Here is a 21,182-nt window from a genome sequence, read left to right on the forward strand (position 1 = left end):
TGTAACAGAACTAATATCTCCAAAGGATTAAAATTGTTACATTTTATGCTAAATTATAATTTTAGCAAACAGGGACAGGGAACAAATGCTCTTTTTTAGAGTTTAATGTAGTTTAAATCAACCTTTTCAATAGAATTTGTTAAATATACAATCATATCACACTCTCATTAAAAACTTAATTGCGTCATGCATTTGAGCCATCTATCCATTTTAGCATCGATTCATTGGACTGTCCCTTTCGTAACAGGTCATTTCAGATTTCAAAGTGGTCTAAATAACATGATAACCTTTGACAAATTTCTATTTACGTACATTACTTGAAGAAATGTATTTAGTTCCATTAAATGGTGGTGTGTTTTTTGTCTTGGGCTCCAGATGAGAAGCTACGCCCCTGGCGTCGATGATGCGAGCGGACAACGAGTCCGTGCAATGGCAGTTATGGCCTGTAGGCGGCGCCAGCGAGGCCGTTCGCTGTAAAAACAACATCTCACCTTCATTCTTCAGTGCCACTGCTGGAGCATGTTACTGGGACCGACCATGGAGCGCCTTCGCCGTCATGTAGTCCTGCGTTAGCGCGACAAGAATAGACCGTCGAGTGGGGCTTTGGCGCGGGGGGGACGGACGACGTGTCGCTGTCGTCGAGCTATGGCCGCGCGGGAGCAAGGAGAGGCTGCGCACGGTAAAGCGAGACACCACCACCACCACGACGGAGGCAGCAGCAGCAGCAGCCCGGACGGCTTCAGGAACGGCTACGTGAAGAGCTGCGTCACCCCCCTCAAACAGGACCACCACAGGGGCTTTTTGTTCAGCGAAGACCTGCTGGGCTCCAAGTTCTTCGGGGTGTCCGCCATCTATGTGGGCGCCGTAGTCGTTCTGGCGCTTTCCGCGCTCGTCTCCCGGAGCTCACCGAGCGACTCACGGTGGGAGTTGCGGACTTTGTTGACGGGCTTCTCGCAGTCCGCCAGCCCCCTCTTCAGCATCAGCTGTGCCTTCTTCTTCCTGACCTTCTACCTGACGAGGAGGAAGAAGAAAGAGGAGGGCAGCCACTGGTGGCTCCTGTCGCTGCCGGCGTCATGCTACCTCGGGGACTTCGTGGTGCTTCGCTTCTTGCAATGGGGCGAGGAGCAGCACCAGATGCAAATGGTGGGCAGGTTGTTGTTCGTGTTGGGATGCGTGGGGCTCCTCACGCTCGTCCCCACGCTCAAGCTCAAACACAGCGTGCTCGTCCTGCTCTTCGCCAGCGTGGTGTGGCTGCTCTCATTCACCAGCTTAGGCGGACTACCGCCGCTCCTGCGGCCGCTGCTCGCTTGCGTCGCCGGGCTCTGCGGCTCTTTCGTGGGGCTCGGCTTCGACCGATGTTACCCACCCAGGGACGTTCCGAGCGGGGGCTCCGCCACGGAGGACAAGGTGCCCGTCATCCGGGCCAGGAGACGATCCAGTTGTGTGTCACTGGGGGAAACTTCAAGCAGTTATTACGGCACCTGCAAAATGCCCCGGAGACCGTCTTTACCGTGCATATCCAGAGAGCAGGTACGTGAACTACACTTGCACGTTTGTTGTTGTCGTGGGCCCAACAACAAGGCCCACATGTTCACCAGAGGAGGAAAATACAGCCTGTCGTGGGCACTTGCTGCGAGCAAACTTACCAAAGTACATTTGAAACAGAAATGACTCTTACAACTAATTCAACTCATTTTATTTCAGTTGTCATAATAAAGTACAGACTCTGAAATGCACAGAAGTTTGCAATGAGTTCACTGCTCGAAACAATAGTACTGATTTTCTTAACTAAACGTATTAAACTACAGAAGCGAAAAACTGCTCTAAGCAGTGGTTGCAAAAGTAATAATATTCTGTAACTACAAGTACTTGTGTAAAAGATAGTGGTAAAAGTAGAAATACAGATTCAACTCCTTTTTTAAGTAAAAGTACAGATTCTAAAGTGGACTTTGCATTACAAAGTACAGTAGAAGGAGAGGTTCTTGTATCAAAAAAAAAAAGACTGGCGATAGTAGGAACTACTGACAAGAGATAAAGACTGATAAATGTAGACCTTAATTTGCAAAGGATTTATTCCGCAATATTTTAAAAATGTTTTTCAGTTGTCGGAGTAGCTTTAACAGGGTTGCACCAAACAGCAAATTCTATGATAAGACAAATAAAATACATTATAAGAAGTGTAGTAATGATGTTAGCAAGTGTCAGATCAAATTATGCTGATTTTCTCCAATGCATTACAGAAACTGAAAAGTAAAAAGGTCGTTTTTCTTTTTTTCTTTTTTTTTAAATTTTATTATTATTTTTTTAATGTTTGTTTCTAAATTGTCCTCAAATTCGGAAATGACCCACATACACTCTACACTGAAGTATGGACACTTGTGTAAAAAAAAAAAAAAGAAAACAGACTCTGGTAAAAGAATTACTGTTTTAATTCCTGTACTTCCATTAAAGTAATTCAATGAAAATATTGAAGCCCCAAAGATGTTAAATTTTTACATCGTGCAGCGGTTGAAAACGTGACAAGCCTATTTTAACAAAGTAAGGAGTAGAACGTTCTCATATGTAGGAAGTAAAGTAAAAAAAAAAAAGCGATCAATAAAATAAAAATAGTCCTAAAAATGTACTAAAGTACACAAACCAAATATTCGTACTTCGAGCACTGCCATTGAGCGTGAATGCCAAGAGATGCTGCAGCTGAGCAAATATGACAAATAAATCAATTAATTAAGACATTTAATCTGGTTAGTACGCCATAACGTATCACGACAATCCCCAGATAGCATGCAAATATGCCTCGGGGGTTGTGAGCTGCATGCGAGGTGACAATACAGCTACCGTATCTGATTTGACTGATTTATTTTTTTTGTGTGCACATGTCGCTAGACTAATAGCATAATTATTTGTCAGTTTTTTTCCCCAAGTTTTCATAAAAACGGATTGAAACTAACAAGAGTACAGTTGCCTCAATTCAATCTTTGCTCATTTCTGAGAGCTGGATGACAGAATTTACACAGACGAGAAAAAAATGATGTTGCAAGCACATCGTTTTTTTTTTTAATTGATATTGGGACAGTAAGTTAATATAACTGAGGTAGTTATGTTTTTAGGCTGATGTTTTTATGCAATTGGAGAGAAAATAGCTTTTTATACCACCCTGACGTGAAGATATACAGTATATTTTTTATATTTAATTGTGGACATACTGACTATCCTTTTTTTTCTGTTCCATTGTTCTTTATTTGTCCGAACATGCACAGTGATCTTATTCCTTTATGTCAGCCATTTTTAGTTGATGTAATGCCAGAAATACCACTGCTGATTTTAAACTAAGATACTGTGAAGATAGCTTTAAAGCGTTTGTTCATCTTGTCTTCTTTTTCAAAAGGTTTCAAGTTTTCTTTTCATCAGACCAAATCATTTTTTTTGCTCTCCACCAAAAAAAAGTTATTTTGTCTGATTTAAAAGAACACTTGAAACTGACTGGGGATGATGTTTGGCAAATTAAGGCGTATAACGGAAAAGTTTTTTCTCACTCTATCAAGGAATGGAGGCATCATTTTCGCTATGACGCGGGTCGACTGTACAGTAAAGTTGCTTAAATAGATATATCGCTCCATCATCTGATTGAATCGGATCTCGTATCGTTTATTTATTTTTTTCTTCAAACTTGCTGCCAGCAAAAAAAAAAAAAAATTGCATAATGCCCAGTGGGGAGTCCACATGAGTCGTGTCGGGCCAAGCGGTTTGGTCAAGCTGTTAACCTTGGAAGTGAGTTCCTTCACCCATCAGTGGATACGCGTGGATGTGAATAGTAAGTTGCCGGCTCTAAATCATCTGTTCAGCAGTTCGGCCAATCAAGCCCATCTCGGCAGTTTATCAAACCTCTGTCGTTGACCTCGCTCTCACACTGTCACGCATGGCAAAAAAAAAAAAAAAAAAGTCACGCTGATTCCCGCCCTTGTGGAGGATTTATTTTGTTCGACACCTGTTGTGTGCACCTTGGCCTACAAGGGCAATGTGGCACACACACACACACACACACATGCGGCTATTACATAGATTGGATGAAAAATCACAAAGACAACTGTCGAGATTGAGGCTAATTTTTGCAGAATACATTATATAATCATTCTGTATAAATTGCTGCACCGTTTGTGTCCAAATATTGATGCTGATGATTTCTTTAGCCTGTCTATGACATTTCACATTCAATTTTTGCGTTTTAGAAGACTCGAGTACTTCTCATTACTTAGTTTGTGTCCTTCACGGTTTTCTATGCAAATGAGAAGAGAACTAAAAAAAAAAAGTACGTCCAGACTTTTTGCTGTTGTTGTTTCACTCATCGTTGTGTTGGAGGCCGATGCGGTCACATTGAGTCACGAGACCTTTCAGCAGTTTGTGAGCCGTCTTCACATTTGTTTTATAGCTGCTGACATTAGCGCCGTCATTTTATGCTCGCCGCTACAAAATCAATGCAGAAAGCTCTTTTGAGTTTGCAGAAATGGGGATGCTTTGTATTCATAAATATTAGCGAAAAGAGAGTCTGATTTCACACGAGGGGTCTTTGAGGCTTCAGACGTGAGTCGTTGACCTGACCGGTTTCAAGTCCTATTTTGTGGAATGCTCCTTTAGGTGCTGGTAACGCACATTTTTAAACTGTTGCCAACTGTCCGATCAGGACAAGGAAGACATTCCACCTATGTTAATATTTTTTATTTATTTATTTATTTTTGACTGCAGCAGAAACAGGAAGATCTGATCTTTAATCTCAAAAGACAGTGATCAATGACATTGACTCTGGTGTAAGTGTAAATATGGTACGTTAGAAGGTGTATAGACCATGAAAAAAGGAAAAGACTTGCCAACGATGGCCAGTGGAGTAAAGTAATTTTTTTTTAAAATTAATTTTTTTTTTTTTTTAATGTAAACCTATCTGAGGACGAGTCGGACCACAGCCACTACGTCTGCTACAACCTTGATATCGCTCGGGGCAATTTATGTTGTTCGCTTCTGTTGTTCCTCCCCAGTGTGACGTTTACTTGCATTTTGGACGTTTAGATTTTTTTTTTTGTGTGTGTTCAGTAAATGTAAACAGTGATAAGGGTGACTTGAAATGTTCACGCGAATGTGGGAAAAAAAAAAGGATATGAGGTCAATTCAAGTGCAGACTCAATTATTATGGATTTTTGAGAAGCTTAGTCCTCACCAGTTTCAAAAATCATATCTGTGCTGTTGGGCTAATATTGAATTCAGCTGGTATCACAACTATAACTTGAAGTCTCAAAATCGACTCAAAATCACTCTGGGTGACGTTTACATCAACTTAAGTTTATTTTTGTAGTGTTTTTTTTTTAACAGAGAAATGTATTCAAATTAAAATGATTATTGCTCTGCTGCACGTTTCATTGAACACAGACTGCATATATTCCAATTTAATTTTCAACTGTTTTACACAGAAACAATTAACCTGCAGGTTTTTGCTCACTTAAGGTTTTGTTATTTTATTTTAACCTTTAACAGCATGGTACACATTTACTATTTTAACCAAAATTCTTCATGTTGTTTAAAATTAAAATATATTTTGTTTAATAGAATAAATTGTTTTTGATAACTCTAATGTTTCAAAGTAATAATGTGATTGATGCAGATGTCAATGAGTCTGAATCAAAAGTCAACATAAATACGCTCGATGTTTAGTTTCATTTTTCAAGAGCGTTGGTTACTGTCGTTTGGATTCTGGAGTCTTTCGAAAGCATGAAGGGACAATTATTGGACAATGCATAGGTGTTCTCATGTCTTCACCGGCTGTCCTCAGTGCGGCTTGGATTGTTTTCACCTCTTTAAGTGTGCGCGCATGTATGTCAGAGTTCACCTCATGTGGCGAGAACTACCACAGGAGCCGTTTGGATAACGTGCGCTGCTGTCTGCGGGCAGACTTTGTCACCGAAACAGCGTCACTACCCTGCAAGACAGTGACCTCAAATTTTAACAGGTTTAGATGAGATGAAAATGCAGGCCACGCTTTAAAAAAAAACGTGTTGTCTACAAATGAGTAGCGAAGTGTTAATGTAAGTAGAAGGAGATTGGATCGCAACTCTGTTGAAAAGTGCAAGTGCGAATTGATCTCTCTTTGCTTTGATTTAAAAACAAAAAGAGGAGATATGTGCGCTGGCCATGGTCATGTTATCATGAGGAGGTGGCAAAAAAACGGGGGGAGGGCACAGTCAGATAAAGAGTTTCTTCATAAGAACAAAAAGCTGAAAAATGCAAGCAAGACGAAAGAGCAAAACAGGAGGCTACTGAACGCTACAAGCAGCAGTAAGAAAATTGTCTCATCATTTAAAAAAAAAAAAATATTTTAATACACTACAAGTCTTAATTAAAAAAAAAAGAAAGTAGGATGATGAAAATGTGTAGAGAACCAGAAGTGGAACTTACTTTCCATCTCTTTACAGAAACTGAACACTTGGCAGGATGTCCACCAATGCGTGTGAAATGAACAAGTTGTGTCAATTTATCACCGCAGTCATTCTGTCCCAACACTGACGGATGTTTCATGAGCAACGTATACAAGTCACTCAGGGTCCACTGATGATATCACACAAGCTCTTCATCCTCATACACAATTTACACGCAACTCTTCATCGCATGTCACAAGTCAAAAATGGAGGACGATCATGCGGCCGTTATTTTTGGTTGGAATTATTGCTGATTACCACATGCAAAACGTACCGTATTTACCTTCATTATCGTCCAGATTGAGAGGCTTGATTCCTTCGTGACAATGCAGTCTGTGAATCCCATGTGGGATTCAATGTGTTTGGCTTTAAGACAATCACCACATTTCCCGAACTATAAGGCGCCCCCCCAAAAAAACAAAAAAAAAACACGATATACAAACTGCACCATGCTATAAACAGATTAAAACAGTCCCTTTTAACACGCCAACAACTTTGCTAATTAAAACGAACAGACCCAAGAGAAAAAAAAAATGATTTATTTAGCGCATTTTCTGAACTACAGAGTGCCCCTAGTGGTGAAAGAAAAATCCACAGAAAAGCCGCACTGTTGTATTAGCGGCGTGGTTCAAAATCAAGGAAAAAAGTAGCGGCTTATAGTCCGGAAAATACAGTCATTATTTTGTGTGGTACACTGACGTCAAATCTCTGACCTTCACATGGACTTTTGGGTGAAAGGATATTTCTGAAAAGCATAACTAATTTTCAGAGGAACTTGATGCAAACAAGGAATAACAATGATCCGTCATTTTGGAAAAGAAGGAAAAAAAAATCACGCTCCGCAGGCCAAACAGTATTGTGTTCTTCATATGCAGTTTTGAATAATTTATTAGTCCAAATATTTAAAAAAACAGGTATTTGGGTTTACAGACTTTAAAAGTTAGAAATGTCGTGGTCATAATTTATTTTATGAAAGTTGCAGCCTTAAACTTGACGATGAAAGAAAAGTCTTATGCCTACACTCTCTTCTTTGTTTTAAAACAAATAAATTATGATGTGATTATGCATTATTAAAAAAAAATGTTGGAGACCATTTTTGTCAATATTTGCAAATGCAGATCATGCTTCAACTTTCCGAGCCAGCAGCATCCCAAATTCAGAACAACCATTTGAAAAAACGTGATTTACCAATCACAAAAGCTGTGATTTGAATGGTCATTAAGATGCGGAGCGGGCAGAGGCGCAATCGCTGTAACTAAGGCTTTTTCCCGTCACATATGAGTGGCATAACTTTGTCGTCAACAAGACTACATGCCAAAGTATTTAGTAAGTTGAAAGCTGTAATTGCAGCAGAGAAATAAACACTCGCGAGCCTTCACCTGTCTCGGGGAGATTCCACCTAAAGGGCGTGAATAGTCGCAACTCTGTACAAGAAGAATTACGAGAAGCTTATCCGCTAACTACTGTACATTGAGTTGGCAAATTCATCTTGACGTTTTTATTGTGGCGAATGACTCGGAGGGCACGTTGTACAAACACTCAACGCAATCAGTTGCGCCTTAAGTTAGGCAACAGTGCGAGCTTCAGGTCACTTCCCAATCGGCAAGTCTGTGGATCGGCCGACCTTGGCGTTGATCACACAATAGATCATAAATGTTGAACATTAACATTTATGATTTACAGCCCAAACTGTTTTCTGAGCACATTGGGGCGGGAAAAAAATCATTATTTAGCATGCAGCACACCGCAGGATAATCAGCCAGACAGATGATAATTGGGCCTTTGCTGACTTTGATTTCAAGAGGAATTTGAGTCAAATTCAGTCCTATAATCGCAAGTGCGTACCAAAGTCATTTACAAACTAACTTGGCTCTCTCACTCAAACATGTATGCTAATAATGGTGTACAACAATTACGGTGAATAGCTAATTATGGTTTGATTTTTTCTCACACTACTGTAATTATTATTGATTATTTTTAATTAGGGCTGTTAAGCCATTAGTTTTTTTAACTAATTAATCGCGAAATAATTTCGTAATTAATTGCGACCGTACACCATAAACAACATAACTTCAATTGTATGTAATGTATTTTTTTCTTCTAAACTAATTCTAAAAGAGAATTATTATCTTGCAGAATTCCAATGAAAACAAATCACCGATGCTCGACTCAGACGTCAGTGGTCCTACTTGCAAATTTTTGTGTGCAAGAGGGCAGGTGGGGGGTAAACAATGCACTTAACTAAGCCCCCTTCCCAACGAGGAGGAGCGAACTTGGGAAGGCTGTGGAAGGAAACGCCAGCAAGGGGGGGGGGGCAGCGCTGAAAATGCAGAGCAGCTCTCGGCTGTCACGTTCACTTGCTGTAAAGCCATGTGGAATGATATAACATTGACGTCACGGAGGGGTGACGTACCACCGGCTGATTAAGAAGAAGACAAAAAAAATGCCAAGTCGTATTAATCATCCTGCAGAATATAGTGTGCGCTTGCAGTAGGGAGGAGAAACACCGCAATGCTCCAGCTTTGCGCTAATGGAATGGAAGGAGTATTTTATTTCTTTTTGCGTTGGTGTGATTGTTTATTGAGAATGAAAGTTTAAAAAAAATGCACGTTGATTTTTGTGGGATATTGTTCTATCAATTTTTCATTCATCATTATGTAGTATGGAGCACTTGAGCCGGAATTAATTCATGTGAAATGAAGTGGATTTGAGTGGAGATTTTACCCTGTGTAATTCTTTTATTTTTTTTTATCATGTAACCTTGTGTCTGTGCTGATGACACATTTTAATGTGTTTATTGATCTTATCAGCACTCCGTTGGGCATTAAACATTCCACAAAATTACTTGTAAGTCGTAGAGCTCTTTTTTTACATTCCCATTTTATAGTTCATGGGGCATTGCACCTTTTTATTTGGAAGTGAGAGTGAGTCGTCATATCTTATAAAGGACAATAGTATCTAATCTTTCGCGGAAACTTTGTGACGCACTTGACTTAATTAATCATTTAAAAAAAATCTCTATTGTATTTAGCTTTCTACTGGGGCTGAGCGATATGGCTGAAAAGTGGTTCACAATTAGTGATAGAACGATATGCTTTTTTCAAGGAAGACACAGATTATTAGTAGTCATGGAGGCAGATATCCGATATTTGAAGCCGATATTCATTTGTTGAAAAAAGGGGTAAGATGTAAACATTTTGAAAGATAAAAAAGTTTAATTGCCTTTAAGCACATGTTCATGAAACAACTTTAGTAATTTGCAACATGTCAAAAAATTTTAAGATCTTGGAAAATTGACAACTTAGTTATAAAAGTCCAATAAAGAAGCTACCAGGCTCAGCTGCATGTCTTTATAGTTCAATGAAAACAAATATCTCTTTTTCTATGAGTTGTGAGTTGTAGTAGATTGACATTTATTCAAATTTCGTCAAAGTTTGTTCCCTTATTTTTCTTTGCTCGCCGGACCTCTCCCGTTGTGTGTGTGGCTCAAGGTGAAAAAACAAACAGGCAGCTCAGTGCTGATTGGCTGTTACCCACTGCACAAGGAACCAAACAGGTGATGCTGCGGGCCGGCCAATCTGCTTCTGCAGGCAAGGCCACCAGCACAGCAAAGAGAGAGCAAAGTGTGCTGCAGCGCACCAATATAAACCAGCTTTTAATTTATCGGGCTTGAAAGTTAAAAAAAATAAATAAATAGGCCGATGCTGATAATAGGCAAAATGCCAAATATTGGCCCAGATAATCAGCTCGGCCGATAATCGGTCTATCACTAATCACAATATAAGTTTTTCATATCAGCTGATATTGGTATGCATTTTTTTCTTTTAAACTGTGGGAAACATCCCTAAAGCTGAGCCATGATTGGTCGTTAGCTGAGCCCTGAGCAACTGTGATGTCATTTTCAGTCGACAGCAAGTGGCAAAATGGCCGCCTCTTGAGCTGGACACAAATGGGTGGATTTTACTGCTTAACTCATATTCCACAAATGTAATATTAATCAGAATGCCTTGTTTTGACTACTGGGCCTGTGTAGAACATATTCTTGTAAATAATGTTTGGGTGTTGACTACACTTTTAAAGATGTGCGTTTACCTCATGCCACGGTGCTAACAACACCCCCGACCCTGCCAAACATCACAGATGCTGGCTTTTGAACTTTGTGCTGATAATAATCTAGATGGTCCTTTTCCTCTTTGCCCTGGAGCACACAATGTCCAAGATTTCATGAAACAATTTGAAATGTGGACTCTTCAGTTGGGGGCTTGTAAGTATGGCGAAACGTTGAAACTGTGTTGTGGAATTCAGTTTCTCCTCACATGAGTGAGTGACACCGAGCGTAATTTTGAACGTTTTTTGGGGGTTATTTATTGAGTGTGACTGTTCAGTAATCCACCAAGAGGCCAAAGAAAGTGCCTTTCATACGCCATCAAAGGTCTTCAGTAAAGGTAACAATGATGTTTATTCATTTGTCCATTTCCCTGGTCATTTATATTTTTTTCACATTGTTTTCTCCATGTTAAATTATAGTTTTTTTCTTTAAAATGTATTTTTTTTCTCTCAATATTTTGAGGTATCTTGAACTGATTAATTTTATTTATTTTCGGGCTGTCAAAAGCGTTAACTCAAGATTAATTAAAAGAAATCAGGCAATTAAATATTTTAACTCATTTAACTCAGTTTCATTTACTGCAAAAATAATTTAGATTTATCTGTTTAAAATACACTTCATATTTGGTTATTTTACGTTAATTTCAAGATATTATTCAAGTTAATACCTGTTATAAGCTTCACAAAAAATAGTAGTTAAAAATCTGATTTATTGTTTTTTGGGGGGATTAATGAGTTAAAATATTGAACTTGACAGCACTAATTTATTTACATTGTTTGATATTGGAAATTTTCCTTTTATTTTTTTAAGTTTCGCTCACACTTTCGGCATGGAATGGATTGATCACAAAAACTGAGGTTCCACCGTATACTGTATATTTAAAACAATCTTGTTAAACATCTTAGCATTTGTGTTATTTTCGAGCGCAGTCAAAGTGAACGAGTCCGTGTGAGCTGCAGTCTTACGGGCCTTGTGTAACAATTGCACTATGAAGACCAAGATGGTCTTATAATCCATTGCTAAGCAACTCTTAACTCATTCTCTGCCAGCCCGGGTAAAATTAATATACGTTTCGGCTTCTATACACGTCAATGGCAGTGAATGAGTTCATGGACAGTGACACGGGCACTGTTGCAAACAGGAGAACATTCTATATGTAATGCATGAAAAGCTGAATCAGCATTGGTGACTTCTGTTTAATAACTGCGTGAATTGAAAACGTTTTCCAAGAATCTCGTCCCGCTTTGGATGAGATTGCACGGGTGCCGTTTGAAAGGGTTAAGTGTCGTGAGATGGCGTGTTTGGAGTGAAACAGGATGCAGTGACTGCATTGTCAGCCTGCTGGTGTGAGTGCAAACAGATGAGGAAATGCTGGAGCGGGTACTCCAAAACTCACGTTGCCGTGGTAACGGTTTGCGTCATGATCACCAGCAATTAGCTTGCAGCTCTTTAGTTTTCATGATAGGTCTAGCAGAGGCTGGCCCTAATGACCCGGGTGTCTGAGGAGGTGCTGTCAGAACAGCGTTCACAGCATATTCATAGAGGCGTTAATGTTGTTAGTACTTCATTTATGTGCTTGTAGTCATTAATCAAATTCATAAATTGATCTTTATTCAGGCTGTTTTAGCCTTGCGGTTTCACGACACGGCATGTCCTCGATGTAATCGCTTGACCTCATCTATTCGGTTTATTTATTTTATTACAATTATTTATTTTTTTCATTATTATTATTGTTGTGACACAAATTGTTGAGCCGGAGAGAGGAATGCAGCACTATCAACATCCAAGTTTTTTTGTTTTTTGTTATGCCTGTTCTTGAGAGCCTGTTCCCGCTATTTTCAAATCAAGGCATGAACGGTCTCAAATTTAAAGCTTGTAAAGGCACAAAGATGTTCTCGACAATGGAAACTGTTCCAGTGGCTCCGATTTTAGGTTCAGAAAGAGGTTGTTGAACCTTGCATGTACTGAATGTTTGCTCAAGCCAGTGACAGGGAAAAAAGGAAAGAGAATGTTTAAGTGACAGTGGGAGTTCATGCTTGAATGGAAGAATGTAGTAAATGTTTTTTTTTCTTTTCAATTTACTGCCTGTTAATAGTCTCCAGATGACCTAACTGATATAAGACAACTTTTCTGGTTTTCTGCTGATTATCATCAGAGACAAGACACTTTGTATGCCATTAAAAATGATCATTCCAATCAATTTGGCTTACATTCTAACCATGACAAAGCACGTTTTCACCCCCGCCCCAGACTTTTCTTTGTTCCGCCCCCTCTTGCTCTGTTTCTCATTTTCTCCGAATTTTCTTTTCTGTCTTCCTCTGTGTGCCCCTTTTGAAAACGGTGTCAGCGCCGCAGCTTTTACACCAAAAGGCTGTTGCTAAGTGACGGTTGACGTCAGCCGCAGCTACAGAGGAGGGCTTGTGTGTGTTTAGCAGCTGAGGGCAGATCCCACTGAAAAGGGCAAAAAACTGTGAAGCGCTGTTAGTCCGCGCTATGAAAACCCCAACTTTCAACCGGCAGCGTCGCCACAACTGCAAACTCGTCAGTCATGTGACAAAATCAAGTTGAATATTGAAGTTTTAAAATTATAAGAAAACAAAATGCTTGTCTCCACCCCCTTTTCTTCACTTTTTATTTAGTCTGTCACTGTCTCAGCTAGGGCACCCCTCCCCCAGTGCACAACTACACACAAATCCCCAAATGACCCCCCCCCTATACTTACACATGCACACATTTGCTCTCTGGACATATTGTGAGTAAGAGTGGATGATATGGACAGAAAAAAAATATATATATATTTTTGAAATACCACAAAGTACTCAAACTTGCATACTAAATTAGCCAGCCAATGATATTTAAATAAACCTCTGCTGTTAGCATCTTTTCCGTGGTGGCATCAAGCACGTACACTTTTTTTTTTATTTGTTGGGTCTAACGGAGTCACACACCAATTTTTATAAATGAGGCTGGAGGGTCAAGGCCTGAACCGTACCAAGATAGCGGCCGGAAGGCCGGGGACTGACCGGCAAAAAAAGGGTCATGTGCCCAGCTCTGGTAGCATGTATACAGTTTCTAGCTACTACAACTATCAGAAGGTTTATCTGGTATATGGAATATTTAATTTGTGGATTTGTAGGCCTTCCTTATCACAGACGGCAAGAGAAACACAGCCGTTCGCCTGGTTCGTCGTTATACGTTTGACGTGACAACAAATGCATTTACGATCTTTTCACATTTAGTCTCTGAAATGTTCCCACACATATTATGTGATATTGTTGCACATGTAGCTACAGTATGATGTCAAGTATGTAAGAAGTAAACTGAATATTGGCGTTTAACTTTCGACGTAGTTTGAATATTCGTCAAACTTTTACCCGCTCACATAAAGTAATGTTGGTCATGGCGGTGTGTTGTCTCGCCAACATTTTCTTGCTTTTTCAATGTGACAGTGTGTTTGCTCATGCATTTTATGAGTGTTTTGCTCATCTTTTCTTTCGCGAAAGTCTTTCTTGTGAAGTCTCATAATTCTTCATATTGTTTATGGTGGAACAGAAGTGTCGGCCAATTGATCATCACAATGTTTTCTTTGAGCCACGTCAGTCTTGTCAAGCCCAAATCAATTCCAGGCTCGGGATGTGGGTTGTTGTCAATGTTGTCTTGCGCTTGGCTGGCGCCACTGAGTCATGTGACTGAATCCTGCCCACTTATTAGCAAAATGGCCAATCAATGGACCCATTCATGTTTTTTTTATGACACCGTATTAATTCTCATTAATGTAAACTTGCACATTGTGAAAGCAATGTTGACGACAATATCGATGACGATATATGCAGTATATCACCAACCCAGAAATGAGAAGGAAAGACTTAGACAAGTTAGCGCCCCCATCTGGCTAAGTTTGCTCCCCAGATGCTGGCCATTTTAATTACCAAATAGAAGCCTCATCTCTCACTGACTATAAGTGGTTGGAGCAAAAAAAAAAAATACATCTAACCCAACTGCACTGGTACCTCAGTTTACGAGGGATCCAACTCAAAATTTTCAAGATTTACTACTATTCTTTTACTTGAGTTGTGAGCAAAAAGTGAGTGACTGTTGTTAGCGATGTTGGCAGCAAACTTCACAACACATAGCCGCTTTTTGCTAAAGCACAATGCAAAACATTGTAGACAAGCTCATGAAACTGGTGTGAATATTGCAATAATTATAAACCTTTAAAAAGTTTGAGCAACATTTGTGACCCGACGTAGCAAAATGACTCACACTGACCCATATTTCAGAAATGAGACAAAGTTTGGCAGAATCAAAAGAGAATGAGCTCAGCTTTCCAATGATGTATCAATCATTGCACTATCCTACTCATGACATATTATTACTCATTACATCATTACCACAGATATGAATAGGTTGAATTGACTTGCTCGCTTTGAGCTGCGTGACTTTAATCTTGCAGGGTCGGTCGGCAGCAAATTCCATGTGTGTGGATGGCAAGAAAACCAAAAGAGCAAGGACGTTGGTACATTACGCTACATATATTTGTGTACAATGCCATACAATTACTTGAGGCAATATCATTTTGCAGGAAAAAAAACTTTTTTTTTTCCAAATAGAATATATAGATAGCAGACACTGTAATTGAAAAAAAGAGGTAAACTGTTTGAAAAATGTGCGTGTCTTATGTTCAATGTCCTTGCATTGCCTAGATTGGGAAAGTCAACATGGCCGCCACTTAGGAACGGTTGCTACAGTGCCCTGGCTAGGGCTTGGCGATTATGGGGAAAACAATAATACAATTATTTTGATTGAGATTGAACTCATGATTTTCAAAATGATCTATTTATTCAATTACTAAATTCAACTACTCAAAACTATCTTCAAAGCCATATGCCCATTCATCCCTAAACGCTGAACACTTTAGTCTAGAACCCTATTTTTTTTTGGCTCAAAAGCAACCTTGTAAATATTTGAAATTCAAGCATTTTCAGTCTTCATCCTTCATCATATTTATTCTATTCAAGTCTTGGGACTTTATGGGTTAACCCAGAACTTTAGGAATTATATCTCTTAGCATGTAATGTAGAATTGTGTGTTGGTACGACAAAAAAAAGTCCCTGGACCTGATGCACCTTTATTTGCAGCGCCAACTCCATAACAAGGGTAGCGACAACACTATTGTGATGCTTAAACACACAACAGACACCACAGAACAAATATGAAATGCATGACTCATACAAGCGACCCAAAAGCTGCGGTATTTTATAGATTTAACTATAAATGCGAAGCCACATTTTTATGGAACTACATTAGCAGCGGCATCCTAAAATTTGCCAACATAAGGCACCATAAAAGAAATACAACGCTCGTGAATAACTCACCATAAGGATAAATCAAGTGCTACTTGCCGCATATTGTGCAGCAAAATCATAGTACAATTGTATTGTTTATGGAAAATCTTGCATATCCCAAGCCAAATCCTAGTTTATAATGATCTAGAATTATTAAAATGTGTAAATCAGCTTTACACGTCTACCAGTATGTCAGGGATTCCCCACATGGCTACATAAAAGGCCAAGATGGTGAGCAATGAGTTTTGCAACATTCCCCGATGTTTAAGTCATGAAAATGAAACTTTTCATTGATGACAGCAGTTTGAGGTTTGACCAACTGAACTATTATTGCCTTCCATCTTGGTATCTACCTGGGAGACTTTGGACTCATTTTGCTATGACGGGTCATTTGCATATGTGCCAAACAAAAAAGATCTTCTTTATCCTCTGCAAAAAAAAACCCAACAAAATGTCTTCCAATAGTAAACTAAACATGTGCACCTCCAGTCTTTTTTTAAATTTTTTTTTCTCAAGGCTTTTTAAAGTTACCTTTCACCTGTAAATATTTCAATCTTGTTTGCAGTGCAATGCAGCTGCCTCTTGTGTGACCCTCGCTTGCCCTTATCGTTGCTGAACTTGTATGCCAGGATTAAGTGGATAAACCATGGGCTTGCTGTCACATACGAGCAGCAGGCAGCATGACACAGCTGCAGAGATACCGGGGATTTGACGGTGGCCGCTGAGTCACAGACCACAAAAGTTGGCCTGGCATACACAAGATGCATCGCATGACTTGCATGGTGGACCAGATGCTATGCCGTACGAAACCTCAGATAAATAATTGTTGCTGTAATTCAAGCCACACACAATGTCACAATATTAAAAAAAAAAAAGACATCGGCCTTCCTCACAAAAATTCAGTTCAGGACTCTTTGTAAAAATTGAGTATTTAATTCCCAAAGTAGCATCTGGCTGTAAATGTAAGATGTAATTGCTCGTCTTGACTCTGTTTAATAAGTCTACCTCCGGTCTGTTTGTGTGACTCATCTGACAGTGAGGCGACATGCCAGTACACCGAGCGCTCCCCGCCTCAGCCCTTTCAGGCCATGCAAAATCTGGTCTTAAGTGGTTCCTGCGTTATGTCCTGACCAACACTTGTCAGTTTTGTCTGTTCAGGTTTGTCGACGGCGGTGCGAAGCTCAAAACCTCAGAAATCCCACGCCGTGTCATTAATATGTCCCTGTTATTCAGGGTTCTTCAATCCTGTTCCTCAAGGGCCGGTGTCCTACCTGTTTTCCATCTCTCCCTGCTGCCACACACCTAACTCAGATGATCAGGATTGGCACATGTTTTTCTTTGAGTTTAACATTTTAAAGATCGAGAAAGGACAAAATTGAAACCACAGATTGAATTTTGATTATTCGCCCAGCCCTATTTAATATTTTTTCTTCGGCATCATTTGCCTTTAACCAAAACTTGCAGAATTGGACTCTTTCAAAGTTTTCTGAACCTGGTTGTCCACGTTCATCTCCACCAGTTTTTGCCATCTTGCATCTATACAATACAACTGTGCACAAAAGACAGTCCGAATCACTCGATTGTGCTTGAGGCATGTTAGGAAGCGGGAGCAAATCTGACCTTTACCTCTGCGAGCCAACCCCGGCCCACTCACTGTGATTGGAAGAGGAAGAAAGGACTGCCTGAAACACGGCCTTTGTTGCTATGGAGCACATGAACAGATTCACGGGGATGTTTGCTGAAATCACTCCTTTCGGCCACAACGTTTTTGTCACAAATATACCGCGAGACTCAGGGCTCTACTTATGTTTACCTTCAAAGTGATCAATTTCACAGCCTGCTTCAATGTGAGCCACGGTTTGGAAATTAAATGCATCGCACGCTTCTTCGTTCACTTGCTTGTAAATGATTTACTTCATCACAGTTGCGGTTTCTCCTCTCACACACTTTTTTCTCGCTATCTCTCTCACTTCCACTTCCCTGTTAACTCCTCCCCTCATGGCTCGCCTCTGATGGATGGCGTTTGTGTTCGCATGCTTGTTATTGGCCAGAGGTCCTGGGCTCAGGCGTTGTGTTTATGCGAGGAGCTTGCGCTGATTCCACGATAAAACCAGATGTTCCCTTACAAGGCGCTGAGTCCCTGATCTCGCTCTCATGGCCATATCAGGTAGAACCTTCCTGTTGTACTGATGCCTCCCAACCACAGAGGTCCAAACAGCCTCGGGTGGAAGGAGAATCCTTGCACGTAAAGATGTGATCTAGTTAAAAAAAAAAAAAAAATGCGCACCTTTCCTTCAGTAAGTTCAGTAGTTTGACAATGTTGGGGTCTTTTTTCATTTGCAGCTATGCAAATAAAAACATCCTGACCCCCATTTGATGCTTTTTTTTCGCCCCCAAAAAATGTTTTGACTAACTTCCCAGTTGAAGTGTCTACCCCATTTTAATCACAAATTTATCATGGAATGACGCACATAAAGGATTACTTTCTTGTCGCATTCCAAAAATCTGGGCACTGCTTCAATAGAAACCATTTTCAGTGAGCTCACTTCTGTCCCCTGGCATCGGTGCAGCCTTTGATAAACGCTACCTTTAAAAGCATGATTGGAATTTGGCTAATTTACGTAGAGGTGGATACAGCAAAATCAGAGCATGTGGTTTATTTTACCTTCACAAATAACTGGCCAACTGTTTATGCGCAGTACGCATGCGGCACTTCCGGTGCGGGGGAGACTCAAAAGTGGAGCACTCTGTTGATGTGATGTAGCCTTAAGTCCCCAACCAGCTCAAAAAAAACAGGGACCACTCCATTCTTGAAATGGCATCCTTTTGGGGTTGACAGCTGCATTATGACATCAGAAGGAAGAAAATGCAGATGACAGAATTTGGGGTTACCTCTAAGTGCAAATGTATCCTTGCAATTGCCTCCGTTGTTCATCAGTGAGGAATTAAGAACCTCCATGTCATGGAGCAGCGATCGCTCGATGTTCTCTCTCCTCTTTTTCGATGTCATGCCAACTGCAATTCCACGTACCAAAAAAAAAATCACAAGAAAATACCCTAAAAATATTGACAATTGATAGAGATTAAGCCAGTGTTTCTCAATTATTATATGTAACGCCCCCCCCCCCCAGCAAGAAAAAAACAATTCGCGCCCCCCCCCCCCCCACTCCCACTCTCTGACGCAACTTTCAATAATAGCGTTTTCGTTGCAAAACAAACCTACACCGTAGAATTAATACTTGCTGCGCACAAGGGGCAAGAAGAGCGCCACTGCCAACTACTGGAGTGGATGTGCAATTACACTTTATTGTAGTACGGCGGGAAAAAAAGCATGATCCACAGGGTCACATGCCCCCCCTTCTTTTACCCTTTTCCCCATTTACTAATACAAAACATTTTCTGTTGAAAAAAAATCATGAATAAAAGAAAATGAAAACACAATTCTATATGGTAGTCACAATTTTTCTTTAGTGATATAAAATAAATACAAGGTTTTACCCTACAGTGCATGTTTTTATGTCTCACTTACAATCTCGTTATATTGCACAGCTCGACTGGTATGTGACATTTTTTCCATCAACCTTTGTGAGTGTAGCCTAGCGTCAAATGGCCACAAAAATGTGTGAAATGGCCAGTAAAAACAACTCAACTAGTTCTGCTAATGTGTTGTCCACCTGCTCGCCACCCAAAACTCAATTTAGTTCTGAGTCTGTCTTGTTCTCAAATGAGGAGATTTTAAGAATATCATTCATCCAAAAAAATTGTAGAAAATAATGATCAAATTGTTATTTTTTCAGGAAAATAATTTGTATATTCAGTAGGGTATTTAATTGAATTCCCTTAAAAGTCCAAGAAAAAATATTATCCAAATTAGAGTCTGTTTCAAGTCTTTTCTTTTCCCAACCAAAAAGGCTTTGCGTTGATTAAAGCGCACCTGGCTGAAAAAAATACTTCACAGATGGTACATCACATCGTAAAAGACAAAAAAAGTTGCAACTCTCAAGTGTTAGCTGCACCACTTTTTGTTTCATGTAATGCACTCAAAGTGTTCTGCAGCGGTTGCACATGCGTCATGTGTCTCGTTGTGGCTTTGGATGACGTTGAACCGCTATGGTCCGGTGTGGCAGAAAATGTAAGCTAAGATAAAACTGTCAGCACCTATATATAGGGACACGGAATTATATGAGCTCTTCCATGTTAACGCAATAAAAGAGAGAATGTTTACTCGAGCGGCGTACCATTCATTTGACAGTTAGATTTGAATGTTCGCTGTAAATTTAATAGGCGCAGCGTTCAAATAGCTGGTCCAAATAAATCCTCCCTAACGCCGCTATCCTCAAGCTGTTTGTGCGCTCGCATTCTTCCATTTTGCTTCAATTTGGAGCTTTCTCGACAGCTCGCGATTCAATTAGCAGCGAAGAGAAACAGATACCAGAATGAACGCTCGTATCCCACTCAACTGCATCGCTGCGGTGTATTTATGCTTGGCGTAATCCTGCGAGTAGTGTACAAGGTCTGTTTTGGCAACACCGAGAGCCGCCTGCGGACTTTTGATGTAGCCTGCAAAAAGTTAAGGGCGGTTTGAACATGAAACATAGCATTGTGGTAAAAAGTTCATCACTGACGTCGAAGGGCTGACCTAAGTCAGATTGTGGCATTTATGTGTGTTGTGCTTGTTTGGTCTTTTGAGCTCCGCTGTGTCTGGCAAGTGTGAGTCAAAGCTGAACTGAAATGTTTGTCTCTCGTAATGCTGCGCAGAACTTGCGTCTGCCTTTGGAATAGATTTTTTAATCAAATGATATTCGTAAGTTAAAATGCGGCCGGCACGGCGGACGAGTGGTTCGCACGATGGCCTCACACTGCAGAGGTCGTGGGTTCGATTCCGGCTTCGGCCTTCCTGTGTGGAGTTTGCCTGTTCTCCCCGTGCCTGCGTGGGTTTTCTCCGGGTATTCCGGTTTCCTCCCACATTCCAAAAACATGCATGGCAGGCCGATTGAACACTCTAAATTGCCCCTAGGTATGAGCGTGAGCGTGGATGGTTGTTCGTCTCTGTGTGCCCTGCGATTGGCTGGCGACCAGTTCCGGGTGTGCCCCGCCTACTGGCTCCAGCACCCCCTCGCAGCCCCTGTGAGGAGAAGCGGAACAGATAATGGATGGATGGATAGTTAAAATGCATGTTTTTAAAACGTATAACGCACAATCTTCATTTCTGTTGGATATGACATGACACCACTTTGAAAGACTTGGAATTTTAAAACACGAGCATCAGAG

General features: G+C 40.3%; 1 protein-coding gene across 2 annotated transcripts in view; it reads left to right on the top strand.

Annotated features, from left to right (window-relative positions):
- Positions 1-445: 445 nt before the first annotated feature.
- Positions 446-21,182, top strand: part of pde3b (phosphodiesterase 3B) — a 38,028-nt gene continuing 17,291 nt past the window's right edge. Inside the window, exon 1 of one of the 2 annotated variants that reach the window (XM_088296994.1) lies at positions 446-1,530. In XM_088296994.1, coding sequence (XP_088153120.1) covers positions 646-1,530 — 885 coding nt within the window. In that variant the 5' untranslated portion in view covers positions 446-645. The remainder of the gene's footprint in view (positions 1,531-21,182) is intronic. The other variant, XM_088296993.1, reaches the window with a different exon arrangement.

This window comes from Idiotropiscis lumnitzeri, chromosome 5 (genome assembly GCF_059441095.1).
Source record: "Idiotropiscis lumnitzeri isolate Australia: NSW breed Sydney's pygmy pipehorse chromosome 5, RoL_Ilum_1.0, whole genome shotgun sequence".
Taxonomy (NCBI): Eukaryota; Metazoa; Chordata; class Actinopteri; order Syngnathiformes; family Syngnathidae; genus Idiotropiscis; species Idiotropiscis lumnitzeri.